At 42.4% G+C, this 19,366-nt stretch overlaps 1 protein-coding gene across 1 annotated transcript in view; it reads right to left on the bottom strand.

Annotated features, from left to right (window-relative positions):
- Nucleotides 1-19,366, bottom strand: part of itfg1 (integrin alpha FG-GAP repeat containing 1) — a 158,421-nt gene that overhangs the window by 1,496 nt on the left and 137,559 nt on the right. Inside the window, exons 15-17 of the mRNA XM_030726183.1 lie at nt 15,193-15,317; nt 9,733-9,815; nt 8,828-8,945 (exon numbers count right to left, since the gene is read on the bottom strand). Coding sequence (XP_030582043.1) covers nt 8,828-8,945; nt 9,733-9,815; nt 15,193-15,317 — 326 coding nt within the window. The remainder of the gene's footprint in view (nt 1-8,827; nt 8,946-9,732; nt 9,816-15,192; nt 15,318-19,366) is intronic.

Here is a 19,366-nt window from a genome sequence, read left to right as displayed (position 1 = left end):
AAAAGTTTGAAAAATTAACATCAACTTCACTGTTTTCCAATCTTGGGGAATGTGCCATTAACAGCTTAAAGGCCTCTATGACGTATACGTTTGGAATAATGCTGTTTGAAAGTTAAACTCATCCATCACAAAACAATGGCTGAGTGAGGAAACGCCCACGTTAGTAAACTGGTTTAACATGATTGCTCTGAGACTTAGCAGGGACACGTTTGATGAATGCTGTAAAGGATGGACTGAGTGTATTAATATCATGTAGGTACAGGAGTGACAGTTGTAGTTTAATGACTCCATAACTTGGATACAGCTTTGCAGCTTTTTGGTTTTATTCTGGATTTTGTTTCGTGCCACTCAGAGCTGGTATGATGTCATTTGACACTGGACACTGTATCGGAAAAGTGCTACCCACATAACACAGGAGCTGCAGGGCCATGGAAACCCATGCCACGAAGCTCCCAGTGCACAGTTTTAGTGCTGATGTTAATGCCAGAGGAGGTTTGAAACTCTGCACCTCTGGTGACTTTTACTCAGTAAGCTCATCAGCACTCAGCCACCTCGCTCTGCAACTTTAGAAAGAGGCACCTAACTCAAAGGATGAAGCAGTGCTGCGTCTACACAAAGAACAAGTTTTTAATTGCATCTTTAGGCACTCTGTTACTAGCAGCCCATCACAAAAACACATAATTTGTTCCCATTTCTTTAGCTGAATCTATGAAAAAGTTAAAAAAATAACAGTTTTACAGGCATAAAACTGTATTTTTTTTTTTTTTTTGTACCAACAAGATGATTCCCAAAGAGCCAATTAGCCATTAACTTGGTATATCTCAGCATGATGTGCAGTGTGTCCTTAAAACATCTGAGCAAACTGGATGAGCGGAGGACAAAAGTGGCAGGCTTAAGCAAACTATCAACAGCAGATGAACAGTATCTGAAAGTCACGTCCTTAATAAACAGATAAAAACCCAACAAAGAGCTGACACAGGACCTTTAGTCAATGCTTTAAGAAAGCTGGCGAAGAATAAAGGTGGTCATCCCAAATATTGACTTTCAAGCTCGTTAGAATTGTACGACTCTGCTTTTGCCTTATATATTTCCATTTATGTTTGCACATGCTTCAATAAATCTCTGCACCTATTTCCCATTTTCTGAGTAAAATATAAAGAAATGAGGGACAGCTCAAGACTTTTGACCTTTCCAAAGAAAGGGAGGCGTTTTTTTTTTAAGGGCAGGTTACTATGCAATGGTTTTATTGATCTGGCTAAATGGATGTGACCCATGAGTGAAATAAATCTGAGACCCCTGCCTTACAATCTACTTTATTCCATCTCTAATAATGACCATGGACCAGCAGAATAACAGGAACACCTGGAGCTTTCTGAACAACTGCTGGATTTGCAGAGCAGATTAATTTAGACAGCACCTGCTATTATTACTGCAAAGCCAAGGTACACGGCCACAGTATGTGGTTCCCGCTGAATACTCCACTACAAACAGGTGAACAGCGCCTGTTCCTCTAACCTCACAACAAACAGGGGCAACATGTGCAACCACAGAAGCTACACAGATCAAAGCCTCGGACAGCTGCAGCCTGATCCTGCTGTTTTCTGATGGCGGTGACATGACTAACGCGTGACCAAGAAGAAGTGCCAAAATTTATACAGCTCTGCACATCTGTATGTTTGCTGTACACTGGATTAGTTTTGAAATTAAACAGCTGAAATCTGGATTTGCAAGCTGCAGGGCACCTCTCAGAGATACCTGATCCAGAGCAAACTGAACAGGTTCAGATTCAAAAGAGTTGCTGGACAGGCCTGGCCTATCATTTGTTCATGTACACACTGCTAAATTGGAAAATTAGTAGTTTTGGTGGGGGAATGAATATTTAATTACATCACAACAGATAAAAAAGAAAATGTCAGTTCAATTATTTAATCATTTTGGCAAATATTATTTCATACAATCTGCAAAACCCACACGAATCCGCGGAGAACGCCGCGATAATAAATCAAATTCAAACATCATACAAGCGCACAGACTTTCTGTCCTCGTGTGAATGTGAAAAGCCTTTTAAGGATAATGTGTGTATTCATAGCCAACAGTCTATTATCATCATCTGGGCAGCGGGACAGACAGGCAGGTGTGATGGCTGCAGGCGCCGGTGTACGGACTAAGCTGTGAACAAGCTGACGGACGTGCAGCAGCAAAGACCTCCGCCCTCTCCCAACAACACCTCCTCCCCGAGGACCCCCGTTCACGTCACCTGCTTCTAATACTCCTGCTGTGCGGGGGGGGGGGGGGGGGGGGGGGGGGGGGGGGGGCTTCAGCCAACAGCAGCAATTTCTCATGTTTTCTGTTTACTTCTTTGAAGCGACAGCTGAAATTGTTCCAAATAGAACAAGAACACTGTATGATGTGAGGGCCCATGAAAGCAATTTTGTAATTTCAGCATGTCCAGACTGTGTACATCCCCACAGTGCAGTAGGGGGGATGATGTACAGTTCTTTTTGAAGACAAGGAGGAGGAGGAGGCGGCCGTGGGGGATGTGGCTCGAGCGACTCCACCCTAAATCTCACTTTCAGGTGTCAAACTCAAACCCCTGTGAACTTCAAAGGAGACTGTAAAAGGTTTTTCACCAAACTATAAGCAACAGACACTTTTCATCCTTCCTGCTGATGTTGTAAACAGGCCAGAAACACTTTGTCCCAACGTAATGACCGGCTTCACTGCCAACAAACAAAAGGACCACGTTTTATTTTTATTTAACACCTTCTTAAATGCTAAATAAGGATCGCGAGGGTATTAACTGACTTATTTCTAATGTATAAATGTGTGAGCTGCACTTTCAAGAATACAGCAAGTTTGTGTTTTCTTGCAGGCTGACTACAGAAAAGGGGTTAAAACAGCCGTGTTTGCACAGGAAGCTCTTGGTGTCGTTTGAAAAAGGACGTGTAAAACGTCTGAGATTAACAGAAAGGAACCGGGGGTCAGCCCTGCCGTTTAAGCTCGTTTTCACACACGGACAACAGCTTTGAAAGAAGTGTGTGTGAGAATGTAAATGTGAGAGACGGCCAGACTGGACATTAGCCGGTCTTTAAACATTTAGCTCCCTCGTTAAAAAGTCTGTATGATGTCAGACTGTGTGGCCTTCTGCATGCTCGATCCAGACAGAGGATTTCCCATGTGAAACAACTGCAAAATTATCTGTAGTTCAAATGTGAAAATTGCTTTAGATGAGTCCATCATTCCAAGAAAATGGAAGAAAACCATGTTGCTTTGTAACTGTTATTGTAATTATTCCTGCCATTCCTATTGGCCATGTTGTTCCCAACACAAATCCGGTGCAAGTAGTGAGGAATAAAGAGCCCGAGGTAGTAAACCCATGTGGGCATTACCCACAGCTTCTGTCTTTTTAGTGTAAGACACTTGTTTCCACGGGCATTTCCTTGCTGAGCAGCAGTGAATGGACAGTCACAAAAAAGGGAGGAAATTTTGTGCTAAAAATATTCAGAAGATCCTCATCGATTTGGACAACCTCACACTGCTGAAGCCTCGTGTAAGCTTCAACTACATACGCACGGAATGAGGATTTTGGATTTCGCCTCCATTTCTGGAATCTCAACAGTACGGGATCTTTTCATGACCCAGAGAAACAACTGCAGTGACTAACAGCTTACATGTGCCTGATTTGATTTAACCCACACTCGCAATTGCGTGGTAATGTTCTTTATAACTCGTGTTGGCCCAAGTGGAGCTAATTACATCTACTCTATGCTTAGTTGAATCTGAAGGGTAGAAGGTCAGAGTTTTAAATAATGAGGTCAGTGTTTGTACAATTAAACCCTGTGAGCCAACAGCTGAGGCAACAGACCGCTTTAATCGCTCAGTTTCAGAAAGGTTTGTCTTCTCCCGTCTCTGTATGATGTCACTGAGAGAGGACCTTTCAATCAATCTGTATTTAAAGGACGGTGGCCTTAAAGAAGATAAACTAAAGGGCCGCACCAAGAAGACAAACAAGGATTATTTTGAACTGTGAATCATGCAAAGCTACTCTGGTGTACTTTAATCACTTTTCACAGCAGCAGTGGATTAATGTGCAGTTTTTAAATAACAAACAATGCATTTATCACTTTAAGAGTAAAGGTTCTGGCTGTGAATCTGTTTTTTTTTAAATAAAGGTTAGAAGAAGTCCAGGATCCAAGCAGTGAAGTGCAGGTCTTTAGAGGTTGTGATTCGACAGTAGCTGAACACAAATGAATAACAATGACTGTATCACGTGTCCGGGTGGTTCAGGTTTGAAGTGCGTGAATGAAACAATGGTTTTTTTTTTTTCTTTCCAAACATGTTGCTTAAATATTGCAGCAGCTCGTGTTTTAGTGTAAAAATGACTAAACCCTGTCGCCACATTAGAAAGATTTTTGGAGACGAATGTCCTCTTTTGTGGATCGGCGAATGCTTCCCTGATGTTGACTAATTTGCTGCTTCCAAAAGATGGTCAGCAACACATTTATTCAGTTTTTTTTAAAATCCTGTCAGTTTTGGTTTGTAATAAAGCCTTCATCTATCTTCAAAGATAGCAGCATCTCATATTGATTGATGTGTTTTTTTTTTTATTTTTAATGCAATATGTTTTTAGGGAGCAGATTGATTTGATGTTCTTTCCTTTGGATAACCAATCCACTGAGCTGTGCTGCTGCCCAAACCTAGTTTAATTGACTATCCTGGGGATACTACCAATAGTCGTCCTGAGGCTTGAATCATCATTAAGCAGCAGAGCATTGATTTGTGTCCATCTAAAGGTTTTTCTGACACAGTCGGCTGGTGTGTGTCTCAAACCAGGTGGAAAACTACAGTGACGCATACTGAAGCCCCTCGGGGCTTTAATGTCAGCTAATTAAGTCTGGCCTGAACGATGATGAGATTGATTACATTCTGCTTACCTTTCCTTCTCTTCTGTCACTTATATACTGTTGAAAAGGTTGATTCTTGTATAAAACGTGGCCAAAGTTTCAAATAATGAGGTCAGTGTATGTGAAACTAATCCCTGTGAGCCAAACACTCTAAAGGCTCTGTTTCAGACAGTTTGCTCTACTCTTAGCTCTGTCAGTGAGATAGGAAATCCTTAATATGGTAATCTCAAACACACAGCTCTGGCTTTGTGCACAAAAGCCCCACCAACCTGCTCAGAAAACCTTCCGCTTGCAATTGGCAGCCAATCAGAATATAGTTGGATTACAAGGAGGGTGTCTTTAAGGAGAAAGGAGACTTTATTTATCCCGTATTTGAGCCAGAAAACGATCATTTTGAGCAGTGATTCATGCAGATCTACTCTAATAGAGTCCAAAAATAAAAAATATGGTGTTCGAAATAGGTGCCCTTTAAATACCCCATTCTTCTACTTTCCTCAGCTTTCTGTAATAAAGCCATAGATTTCTTAATATCCCAAGCTAATATTGCATTGAACAGAAGTTCACAGGACTTGTGTAAAAGCCCTGTTAGCTGGTTAGGCTGGACAACATGTCTTTGCCCTCATGCTTCTGCCCTCTGCCTGACTTTGTTATTAGAAGAGCAAATACCAGAGGCGGTGGTGCAAACACAGAGAAATGCCAAATGTCAATCAGCCAGCTTGCCTTGACCTTACCGGATGCCCCGCCGTAAAGGAGACGGGAGAAGATGAGATATAAGAGAGGATGTTAGCAGCCGGTATACACGATTCACCCTCGGTGTTAATTCCCTGGATGGTGAAGGAGGTTACACCACATTAGCCTGTCAGTCCAGCTGCATGTCTTTCAATTATCAAGGCCAGCCATATACTCCCATTCAAATCAAATTTATCTTTAAACTGTGTCAATCTGAACAACGCGAACGGTATACTGACTGGAGATCCTCCTCAGACAGAGATGATGCTGTTTAGCTTCAGGGGCAGAGAAATGCTGTGGGTTTAAGACACTGTTGACTAGTTAAATTACAAATGGCTATCATTTGATTTATGGTACAAAACTGTTACCTACAGGAGTAAATAAAGATCATGATATAGTGTATGAAGTGTTATTTCATAAGCCCACAGTTCTAGACATAAAAATTGGGCATTTCAAAGGTATGAAATACAACTGTAAATAAACCTGTGTAATAAATGTGAGAAAAATAAAGCTCCAGTCTTACAAGACTAGTATTACCAGAGGATCTCATGCGATTTAAAAATTACCCACTCATGTCGGTGTTCAGTGTGGCACATTCAAACGGGGTAAGTCTGTGTTTTATTTGAATCTACTGATATTACTCTTATATAACGACAAATATTGATTGGAAGGAGTCTGGCCGCTTGCTTCAGACCTAATGTTAGCTTGCTACTAATAGCCTGCCACATTTTAAAGAAAGATGGCGAAATGTTCCTTAAGCATGCTGCCCTGCATGTCAACCATCTCATTATACTTTGGGATTTTGCTCTTTAGATGGATTCGAGTTGCCCTTTCTCTGAATGTGTCTCTAAGCTGTATAGAGACTTCAGCCTCCTGACTTTGCACCCTTTCTAAACATTTATAATGGCGAACGCAGCCTTCATAATTCTTGGGTGGGACAGAGGAAATGGAAAAGTAAAGCGAAAACAAACAATTGCAGAGAAAAATGTTTTCACAGCACTTTTGCACTGGGTGAAATATGGTAGATAGTTGGAATTTCTCCTTCACACATTCCAGCCTCTGCAGATTTGCACGGGATAAACATCACAGACTACCTCCGCAAATATTCCAACTGCAAAGAGGTCCCCAGGTAGTACCAGTCAAGTGCAAACAGGGTTTAATTCAGCTGTGACTCCCAAGGAGCATTTCAATGAGAACTTCAATCACTGAACCTAAAGTTCTACCACATGCACAAGCTCAAGAATTATGCACAGCGCAGACCTGATAATGCATTTAGTAATCTGACTCAAATTAGTTTTTGTATGCATTGTGAATGCTGGATGCTTCACCAACTATGGTGCAGCATTTTGTTCTGAATTGAAATGATGATGAGTGCGATGTTGCAAATTTCACCGGTGCTTCTAATCTATCAAATCTAAGCTATGAATTTCTAAGTGCTTCATGCCACAGCACTATGTTATCAAACCATTCAGAAGATATTGTGAATTCAATGCTGAGGAAAAGAGAACTTTCAACTGAGCAGACAAAAAGGGCCAAAAACCCCCACATTTCCAGAACTAGTGACTCTTCCTCCTACTGGGGGTGTAGGGGACAAGCCATTTTTGAGTACTCTGACGAGTCAGCTTATGAATACCACAGTCTTCATTCTGTCTGTGTGTTGTAGCTGCGTCTGTGGGCTACTCAACAGCACAAGCTGAGACCAAATGCAACGCAAAAAGCTGAAGTGAAACGTGTGTGAAAAGTATCCACTGCAGCTGCCGTCTGAGCTTTTCATGCTGTTCTTTTATCTTTGAGGTTTGGTAAATGGATGGGTACTTATGTAGCACCTTTCTACTCCACTGAACACTCAAAGTGCTTTCTTACTCATTACTCATCTCATTCACAGACACATTCACACAGTGCTTTTATCTATGCTTAAGTGCTTCCGATGGATGCGCTGGGGTACCTTGAACAAGGATACTTCAGGATGCAGATTGTAGGAGTCAGGGATCAATCCCCCAATCTGACCTTCTAATTGATCCCCGAGGTAGGTTAACATGGGAGTTGTATGCCCTGACCAGGATTCAAACCCTGACCTATTGTTACAAAAATGGTAATGTTACTACTACTATTAACCAATCACTTAATCAACAAACTGCATCATTCATATTGATCTAAGCACTGTTGGTTTTTTGGGGGGACTGCACGACAGCACATTTGCGTAGGCCGCACACAAACTCCGTAAATGACCTTTAAGAGTGAATTAACCGATTTCTTAATCGCCTTTCCCGTTTCCTCCTCTTACAACACAGCTTTCATCCCCACACTCATTACTCCTCCTGTCCACCTGAGCCTGCTAGATGCATCTTGTGTACTTGGTTTGGGCACCAGCAACGGTTATTTATTTATTTTTCGTTTTGAATTCAGCATCAGTTCAGACGAAGCTGATGCACACACCCACGTTTCTGAAAAAGAGGGCAATTAGAGCGCTTCTGTGTGTGTAACCATGCTGCATGTCATCCTGAGTGAAGACGCACACACACGGGGACACATTAAGTGCACATGCTCTCACGGCAGATGGTTTGGAGATAATGCCAGCGACTTACTGCACTGCTCAGCCCAGCTACTGTGTGTGTATGTGCACAAAAAAAAAAAAACAATCCAGAAAATAAAAGAAAATTTGTGATCATCTGTGTTTGTGCCTGAGTGTCATCAGCTCGGCTATGATGGGATACATTTTGCTGTGACTGTGGTGTCTCCGTGGCTAAAAAAAAAAAAAGACGACACCAGGAGGAGGTGAAGAAGAAGAAAAAAAAGAAAACATGAAAACATGCATCGACTCCCTGGAGGGCACATTTATGGCGGTAATGAACAGCAGATCTGCCGTGCTGAAAGGACAGAAGAAGGCAATTACAGCTGAACGTCCTTCCAGGTTGTGGCCCCGCGAACAAGAGAGAGAGTGTGAGAGAAAGAGTGTGTATGTGTGTCTTGGTGGGGAGGCTAGAGGACTACAGGATGGAGACAGCGAGACCCATCTGCTGCTGGTTGTGACCAATCTGCTCTCTCTCTCATGCACACATACACACTCTGAAGCAGTAAATCACCAGGAAGAGGCCAACATTAACTACACCATGCTACTGTGTGTGTGTGTGTGTGTGTGTGTGTGTGTGTGTGTGTGTGTGTGTGTGTGTGTGTGTGTGTGTGTGTGTTCTGACCTTCTCTTGCCAATGAAGGATGCCAATAATAACAAGGATGAAGACGCACACTCCGATCAGCGCGATGGCCGTCAGCAACACGCTGTTGCTGGGAGTAAGGTACAACTTGGCGCTCCAACTAAAGAGAGGAAGACAGAGAGAGATAGCCACATGCTGTTTTATGTTCGTCATAGTTTTATTTGACAGAAAAAAACACTGTAATTATCAAGCGGTGGACATTAACAGAGACTGCGTCATGTTAAAATATATTAATGAATGACTCTTTCACTTGTACAGCTGAACAGAATGAAAAACTGCTCTCTTTCTAGTTTCCAAGAACTTTCATGTACTTCCAGAAATCCGACCACTTTGATACACTAAATTTATCATCTTGCAATCTGCTGGTGTATACTGCATGTCAGACAACTACCAAGGTACCTGTTTTTGTCTAAACTGTCAGTTAATCTCATTTCACTCGTTGTGTGTATGTAGGTGTGTGTGTGCTGGCAAGTGTTATGAGCCTATTGAGGAAAGTGCATGTGTGTCATTGTTTGTCTGAGATGACTAGCCATCTGGAGCTCCTCCTGGGTTTTGAGCTACATGTGAAAAGCGTCACGATAACATGAGGACACATGCTGCGAGGTAATAGCGTGTGTGTGTGTGTGTGTGTGAGCGTGTTTCCTCACTTCTGGGTATTGTTTTGTGAAGATATACCACAGAGACGCTATCTGGAGTGAGCTGAGGTAACATTAACTCCAATATGCCAGTAAATGGCATCAGACAAGGTGTTTAAAGTGTTGAATAGTGTCCACAGTGACAAGTGTTAACAGGTTCTCTCAGCAAATTATACCGCTGTGAGTAAGAAAGGGAGCCACTTATGACCCGTCTATGCTGTATGCTATCCGGTAGTGTAAGTGTTTATGTACCTGCGGGGTGAATTGTGTGGGAACGGCATGACAATAAGTTGCGAGTTGGGAATGATGGCTGTCCACTCCTGCTTCCTTATGTCCTGAGAAGAGAGGGAAAACACATTAACTGCTTATCTTGATACATAGTAGTAAATGATAGCAACCATACGTGCAATTACAAGCAGACTGCTGCAAGATATGCACACGCTGACACAATATGTATGTTAAGTCCTCCGAGGCAGAGTAACGGGCCCCATTCTTAGCTACTGTGGACCGGCTATTTTAAGCCATGTGTTTCAGACACAGACAACTACTACTTGAAATAAATGACTCAGGCTGTGGTGAGCAAACCTTTTTTTAAAATTTCTTTCTTGTGTGTCTGTGTACACACTGCTCGGGTGTATTTGCATGTATGATAAAGGATTTCTGTGGCAGCTGCAGCCATCTGCAGAAGTCAGTCTGTCTTGATGAATTACACATGATCTTTTCATCATGTAACGTATCACATCGCAGCAGCACAAAGGTCTGCTTTGAAGACTGAATTCGTATGGGGGGGGGGGGGGGGGGGGGGGGGGGGGGGGGGGTGTTGGAACACATAAAAAAAATTACATACAAACTTCAACTGAAGGCAGTTACTTTGACACAAACCTCCAGTCCAGTAATGGACTCACTACATCACATCTGAAGATTCTGCAGCTATAAACTTAAAAGTTAAAGATTCAACATTAATATTAAGTAATATAAGTTGTGTTTTTTGGATATCAAAAGTGCAGTTTAGTAAATTCTGGAAACAATATATTTTACACAATGTGTCTCCTACGTTTCATTTATAACTTGCAGGGGGAGTGAATGTACGCTCATGTTTATGTGTTAATGACTGGTTTCTTTTGTTTAGGTTATTAATACTGAGTGTACACAGCGGCAGTGATAAACTTATAATTTACCCAAATAAGAGTTTCCATTATATTTCCTTCCCAGAGCGCCGCTCATTATTGCGTGGGCGAGGGAGAGACAGCGTTTGACAGACAGATCCCCTCAGTCTCATCTTAAACCTCACTTAGACCGAGATGTTTCAGTGACAAAAAAAGCTCATGTTCGCAGGAACACTGTGAATACAATAAAGTACGTTTCCTGTGTAGAAGCAGCACAGTGTGACCCCAGTCTGACCTGCTGGTCACCGAGCAGCTCATCTGGCACAGGTAGGGCTACAGGTCTTACAAAAGGACACCACACTGGTGATAATGAGGACAAATTGGACAAATTGTCCTTTTTCTTGACCTTTTCCTGCTTACATTTGTAGTGTGGGCCAGAGTTATTGCTGCTGGAGGTTGAGCAGAACCTTTATATGCAGGTGGACCATGCAGCTGAAGATGGGATTAAATTGGGATGATTGTTTTCTGTGTTTATTTTAAAGAAAGGAAAGTCTAGTGCTGGTTGATCTTATTCTTCACTTTATGTTGATGACCTTTGCCTATGATGTGCTCCTGAAAAGTTGAAGTTCTAACGGATTAATATAGAATTTAAATTTCAGTCAGTACGGTCTTTATGTTCTGAACATGCACAAAAGGCCTTAAAGATGGCAGCAACATTGTAATTTAGCATCAAGAAAGTTAAGATTTGGCAGTATATGTACTTATATACTTTTACTGTACATAAATATCACCTCGCTTCAACCCAAGATTGTCATTGATGTACCTGACGCCACACTGCCTCATTCTTTCAGTTGTCATGAAGCCACACAACATGTCCTTGAGAATAACTGATATTTTAAACACCGTACAAGATGAATTATCAGTTACTGATGAAACACTGCGACCCCAAAACTGTGATACGAACCGAACTGTGGATTTTATGAACCGTTCCACCCCTAGAATCAAGTGAACCTCACAGTTGTGCATGACAGCAAATTAGGTCAAAAGAATCAAGGAGGTGGGCGAAGGTACTTACATGTAAAGAGCTATATTTACACACACACCTTTATGACAAGAAGCCATATTATATACTTGAAGGTTGGTGTAATCTCATCACACCACAGACACCCCTCCCCACGGTGTATTAACTCTGTTATCTCAGGCAGCACAAAGAAAATACTCCAGATTTTAGCCCAGAAACAACAGCTTATCATCTGGATGAGGGGAAAGCTTCTGTAAAGGGTCTACACAGCAACTTTTCACTTTCCACAAACTGTTTTCCAGTGTGTTGATGGAACAACTTGGAATTCAGTGTCTCGCTCATGGACACTTTGGCAGGTTGAGGGGCTGGGGACTGAACTGTTAACATTGTAACTCCTCGACAACCTGTTTTAATACCTAAGCAAAAAGAATATCATATATATATATATATATGAGAATATCCTTTTTTGTTTTCTCAGAAATGTATTGCATTTATTTTTAAAAAAGGAGCAAATGTTGGATTAAGAACGTTGCGAGAGGGCAGACTTAGCATAACTGCAGAACATTCACAAACATTTGCTTGGAGACCTGTCTGACAGCAGCTTGACTTTGCATAAGTTCTAGTTTCATTTTTAGTTGTTTGCTGCCTTGGGGCTCAGCAACCAGTGGTGACATTTGACATGCGACTGACACAGACTGCATTTAGCATCTGTATAAAACAGGGCTTGGGTTTCTGGAAAAGCCCAGTGTCATCGTCGGTGTCTGTTAGCCACATTTTTCCGAGCCTGCTTTAAGATCCTACTCAGGCATCTCGGGTTGTTCTCTGGCTCATAAGTGATTAAGAGTTCAGTGATATAAACAGGAGAACAGGGCGATATATTAATGATTTAAAGACTGTAACCATACTTGCAGTTTAGAGGAAACATTTCCAGATCTACATTTGGCAGAAACTGTATGTGCCACTGCTCTTTAATTGTGACTCTCCTTTCTTCATCAATTGGAAGGAACTACATCTTGCAGCTATTTTGAATAAGCGTACAGCAACGGCATTGCTTTTTACATAACAAGCACATTCTAGCCGCCAGCCATTGTCGCTTAGCTCTTGGAAAGCACTGCCGTTGGTGCGGCAACTGGCGGGGGAGCAGAGCTGGAGACGAGTCAGCCTCCACTACCACTGCCTGGGAGCAGATCCGATCTGGCTGTTTGGAAGAGAAAAGTGTTCCTAAGTCTTCAGAGAGAACGAGAGATACTCTGGTTCAAAGCCAGGAAAACTGGCACACTATGGAGAGTGAGAGAGACGGATACAGAGTTAGAGGATGGGGAAGACAGAGAGAGAGTGAGAGTGACAAGTAGGGGACTGATTAGTGAAGTAAACCACTTTGAGCAGCAAAGGGAATCCCCTGGGTGGAAGATAAGTGAACAGGGGGACTGAGACTCACAGAGAAAGATGAGTAGGGGTGAATAAAAGAGAAGACTGATTGGACAGAGGGAAGAAGAAGATATCCACGAAGATTCCACAAAACATCGCCTTCTGCGAAACAGCAGGCAGAAACTCTCATTGTGCTGGAGAAATTGTAAAGGGCACAGCAGGGGAGACGGTAAGAAAACAAGACAGAAATAAAGATGAAAACAAAACAGAAATGAGAGAAAAGCAGATCAAGAGAGTCGGCAAACACAAAGATCCAAATAAGCCGACTGAGGAGGGTGGCCTAACGGTCACATTTCCAAACCTTCTCCTCTCTTCTCCTCATTACAGGTAGATTAGATGGAGAGTTACTCCACTCCCCAGTCCCTCTGGGTAAAAAAGAAAAAAAAGAAATCTACTCTGCATAATAGGCCACATCTTTAGGTATTCATTAATTCATATTGTAGAAGGAATGAGAGAGGAGGAAAAATGGGGGGAAAGGATCACATTCCTTTGCACAGGAAAAAGGAGGGTGTGGAAGGAGGACAATAACGCAGTTTGTTTGCGATGAGTGTTCTCGGTGCCCTACGCTGTCTGAGTAGCGGGCTGAGCCATCTGCAATTCTAATCAGCTGCTTGACGAAGACCTCGGTACCACACGGGAGGGAAAAAGGGCCCTGTCGTGCCTAATATTCAGAGTGACAGTGCTGCGTTAGATGAAGGCGGAGGGAGCTGAACTGAAGGGAGATGACATTAGAGGTAGTGAAGTGTAGAAATATGGGTGATGAACAGATAAAAACCATAAAACAAAATCAATGATTTATCATATTAGTATAATGCTCTCTTGTTGTATGACGGGAATCACACACACGGGCTGGATCCAGACAGTCATTCATAAATCGTCTCTTTGCTGGTTGTTAAGCAAAGATGTGTTAAAGTAGTAAAAAAAAAATGGAGGCGTTGGGATTTCTGTTCCCGTGGGAAGCTTGCTGCACCTTTATTAATGCCTCTGGTGATGTCATCAATCATCCCATACATTAAAAGAGAGCTGTGTGATCTAGCTTCCATAAAGCATCCATCTGTGTCACATAATTCTCTGAACCTTGATTTATTTTTTAGTCATTAAATGGGCAGGGAAATAAACTCTTCTTTCACCTAGATCCTACCGCACAATCACGCCTCTAGTGAGAGATGTGGGTGGCAAAAGATGCTTTTTCAAGTCAAATCATTGTTTATGACACCGAAGGAAATATTGCCCTCGTTAAGCGGGAGAAGCAGAGGTAAATGAAACTCCCTACAAAAATAAAACTGCTGGCCTGTGTTTAGGTGAATTATGCAGAAATCCACAAGCAAACCAAAGACTTGCAGTAAAATTTGGAGAGAATAAAACAGCGATTGGCATTGTGAAGATTTGAATAGTTAACAGACATGATAATTCATTTTTATGAATATTTCAAGCATACACTATACTATAAAATGTATAGACTAAAGGCTTCCCATAAACTTCTATATGTTAATCTCATCTGCAAACAGTTATTTTTCAGATATAAACAGAAGCTTGCTCAACCATGCATTAAATGCCTTTGCAAGATTAGTCTGTCTGTTTACCTCTGTTTCTAATTTGATAAGAAAGTATGTGGAGGGAAATCCCTCTACTGAATCTTCACAAAACACCCTTCAAATGAATCTCACAATCCCTGGAAGAAGGGTGCTACATCAAGCCCATCATGAAAAATGCTGGAGCAGTTGGAGAAAAACAACCATTTTGTTCTCTGCTTATGGCTTACAAAAAGTGCTCAATTGCTCTTTCCATTAATTCATCCATCATTTGATATTTTCTTGGAAGGTTTTCCTGTTTTTAACATCAGGATCCCGAGGCTTATTACAGAGACATTCAATGTCTTAGTCAGGCATGCCGTACACTGTTAAATTCAGGACACGTTAAGCTGCTCAGAAATGACTTAATTTGGCATTTGACTACAAGGGTTGTATTTTAAAGCAGTTTGCACCTGGGGGTTGTAAAAGGTTTATTTTGATTTTTTTTGCACCCTGCCTTTTTGCTACATGGTGTGACATGAACACAGCTCTGTAAAAGAACTTTCCCGAGACATTCTGTGGGACCATGAAACCTGTCGCTATTTGTGCAGAAGTGCCGGCAAGTGTCCGGGTAAAATTTCCTCACCGTCTCTCCAGGCTGCCGGGGGATGCCGACGAAAAGGTGATCCAGGAAGTTGGCGCTGCGTCCAAGCCCCAGTACAGTGTAGGGCAGCTGGAGGGAGAAATAAGCCGACTGGCTTAGCTGACCAGCTACAGGAGGGAAGACACAGAACAAACAAGTTTCACATGAATGAGGTATTCTCAGCAAATATTATCAGAATATACAAATACACACTCACACACACACACACACACACACACACACACACACACACACACACACACACACACACACACAAAATACTGCTAAAAGTTTTCGCTTATCTGCCTTCACACGCACACATGAACTTGAATGACATCCCATTCCTAATCCAGAGGGTTTAATATGATGTGGGCCCACTCTTTGCAGCTATAACAGCTTCAACTCTTCTGGGAAGGCTTTCCACAGGTTTAGGAGTGTTTATGGGAATTTTTACTGCTTTTCCAGAAGTGCATTTGTGAAGTCAGACACTGCTGTTGGACTAGAAGGCCGGGCTTACAGTCTCTGCTCTAATCCATCCCAAAGGTGTTGAGGTCAGGACTCTGTGCAGGCCAGTCAAGTTCTTCCACACCAAACTGGTTCATTAAGGTCTTTATGGAGCTGCTTTGTGCACTGGTGTGCAGTCATGTTGGAACAGGAAGAGGCCATCCCCAAACTGTTCCCACAAAGTTGGAAGCATCAAATTGTCCCAAATGTCTTGGTATGCTGAAGCATTAAGAGTTCCTTTCACTGGAACTAAGGGACTGAGCCCAACTCCTGAAAAACACCCCCACACCATAACCCCCCCTCCACCAAACTTTACACTTGGCACAATGCAGTCAGACAGGTACCGTTCCCCTGGCAACTGCCAAACCCAGACTCGTCCATTGGATTGCCAGATGGAGAAGTGTGATTGATCACTCCAGAGGCCAGCCGGTCGGTAAGCCAATCTGCCGCTGCTTTATGCCGGTGCTCCGGGAACTACCTGCTGCTACTGCCTGAAGGCAGCCTAAGCCTGTGCATTTTGGGGGGTCGGCCTCATTAGATGCAACCTCTCTGTTAACGCTTTGTTTGTACACAGGATACAATGTTACATGAACATTTGTGTCATTCTGCATGCACGCAAATCAGTGTTAAATAAGTGTCAGTTGGCCACTTTCAGTGAACGGCAGGCCGTTGCAGCATCAGCAAAGGCCAGCCGTCACAACTCCAGGAGCGGCATACCACTGGCCAATTTCGGATCTCGGCACCACTGCACTTTGTTATAATACCTCTAGCAGTTGACTGAAGAATATTTTGTAGCAAGGAAATTTCACGACTGGACTGCATCCGACATGTTGCATTATGCTTGGTGATAAAAGGCTGCTGCTCATGATGAAGCTGCTCAGCCATGAAGCTCTCTACACACTGTTCTTGAGCGAACTGAAGGCCACATGAAGTTTGGAGGAATTTGTTGATTTGGATGGGTGGGTGAATCATTTTAGCAATATAAATAGTAAGTGTATGCACTGCCCTTGGATGTAGTGCAAACATTTGTATACTCCAGATCAAGCTGACTCTACTGCCACCATAAAGTTGACACTTTAGCTCTTGAATGCCTCGGCAACTATTGGGTAGATGGTATTTGGTACGCTTGCTTGTTTCCATCTTAATCATTTACAACACCTTTAGTCATCCCCTGATTTATCGCTGTACAACTACTGCCCAAGTTATAACAAAACTAAGATAGTATGAACATTATACACAGTGTTGTTACAAAACTGAATACATTTAAAGGATTCCGGTATATGGTATATGGTAAATGGTAAATGGACTGGTTCTTATATAGCAATTTTCTATTCTGAGCACTCAAAGCACTTTATACAACATACCTCATTCACCCATTCACACACATTCATACCAGCACTTCTTTCTAAGGCTAAGTGCTTTCTAACATTCACACACATTTATATGCCGATGGTTGCATTGGAGAGCAACTTGGGGTTCAGTATCTTTCAATGTGCAGAAAGAGTGTGGCAGAATCAAGTATTTTATACGTTTTATTATAAGCAATTATAAGCAATGTACACTGAATTTAAAACCAGTAAGAGCTGTGGTGAATAATCTTATTACAATGGTGGGCAGTCTTAGCTCTTGGCGTTGATGTAGATGTTACTTTCGAACACACCAATAGATGGGCAATGATACTGCCCAATGGTAGCAGCCTCACTCAAACGGACACTGCACCCTAAACCCCAACAAAAACTGCCCAGGACTGGCTTGAGAGACATGACAAGGGTATTGACTCAGTCTCTAAACTCCCCAGATCACAGTCTATTTAAGCATACATGATCAATGTATACATGATCAAAAACCTGATCAATTTAGGCTGCAACCTGCAGAACCAAAAAATTTCATTGCTGCCATCATCCCAGTGCCACACAGTGCAGGAAACCCCATAAAGACCTTGTATACATGCTTATGTTGCTCTGGGATGAGTGTGGATGAGACATGGAAGGAATCGTCAGAGTAAAACCACAACATCTGAAGTCAAGTCAGATTTATTTCTCAACAACCAAAGTGCAAAAACTATGTTAACAACAACAAACCAATAATCTAGACTCCATCACTGGGTTCACACACTGTAAACCAATGCGGTCCAACCAAACCAGGACTGTTGATGGTAAGATTAAAATGTGCAAGTAAACATAATGAGGGGGATGAGAAGGAAATGCACAACATGAGCGACTGAGCCAGAGGGACTGCAGCATGAGACCTTGTGTTCTGACATGAAGCAGCGTCATAAAAGATACAAATCAGAGAGAGACACCTGAGGCCAGTGCAACACCTCTCTCTGTCTCTTCACCCAGCCTCCCTGCTGTAATCTCTCCCCACTCACTTAATATTCTCATCCAACCCTCACTATTTTGTTTCCTCCTTTCTGCTCATCTCTCCATTTCTCTCTCTTGATACATCACTCTGATTTGGCCTTTTGCTTCCCCCTTTCTCTCTCTCTCTCTCTCCCCTTCAGCTGCTGTATCTCGCCCACGCCACCCAACTCTGCCAAGTGCAGCCGACATAAATCAACCTCTATGTGGTAAACAAAGAGAGGGAAGAGGAGAGAGAGAAAGATGGAAGGAGAGAGAGAGAAAGCCTTGAGGCAGCCAGTGATCAGAACTAATGTGGATGGACTGCGTATTGCAGGCCAAGAGAAGCACAACAGCTATGCTTCTCTCTTTATTTTCTTTAATCTAAGCCCAACCTCAGTTTGTCTGGTTCATTTTTGGCCACCCACAGTAAGGTCCTGTCAGCCCACCTGACTGCAGCTAAATATTTCTCTTCTAAAAGCTATTCCTTGCTGCACAAATAAAGCTGGCATTTTACCTCGGGAACACTGTAGGGGTACAAATTGACCAGCCAGTGGGTGAAAGTAACTAGTGGCTGTTGTGTGGTGTTAGTGCAATGAAAGCCTGTCCTTGATGCTCTAATGTCCATGCTGTGGCTCCAGTCAGTATGGAAGCTCAATAAACACCACTGACATTCGCCATCTTCGACCAAAGAAAGCTTTTCAAATATCTCTATTCATGTCTAAATTTCTCTCGCTTGTTATTGGTCTATGAAGTATATTTTCCCAGCTTTTTAGCACTGGGAGGTGGTGTTCTGAAGAGGCAGCATAATTGCCTTAAACACACGCTGGAAATAGAGAGACAGGCGATGGAAGATTGGAAATATTGGCTGTTTCCAGGAAGAGCCGTGCACGGTTTTTGGACACTTACCTGAAGTGCAAAGGTCCTGCTTTTAAAAAGACATTGAAGCTGAATCCTGGGGTGTGACATTTACTGAGGTGTGTGTGTGTGTGTGTGTGTGTGTGTGTGTGTGTGTGTGTGTGTGTGTGTGTGTGTGTGTGTTGGGTAGTTGGGGGTATTTCACCTCCTCACTAAAGTGAAAAGCTGTGTTCTGCTGCATGGGATATAACTTTTAACAATTCAGAATTATAAGTGCTTGTTCCCCATGGCAGCATCATCACACTAGGGATGGCACATGTTTTTCAATGGTTTGGTCAGTCGACCACTTGATCCAGCCTCAAATATCTCATCAACCAACAGACGGATTGCCCCAGCTGGTTAAGTTTACATATGCATTACATTTAAAAAAAAATTTGAACAAACACTCAAACCAAAAGAAAAATAACTCAGGCCAG

This window comes from Archocentrus centrarchus, chromosome 3, assembly GCF_007364275.1.
Source record: "Archocentrus centrarchus isolate MPI-CPG fArcCen1 chromosome 3, fArcCen1, whole genome shotgun sequence".
NCBI lineage: Eukaryota > Metazoa > Chordata > Actinopteri > Cichliformes > Cichlidae > Archocentrus > Archocentrus centrarchus.
The sequence above is the reverse complement of the archived record's forward strand: the minus strand, read 5'-3'. Positions and strand labels throughout refer to the sequence as shown.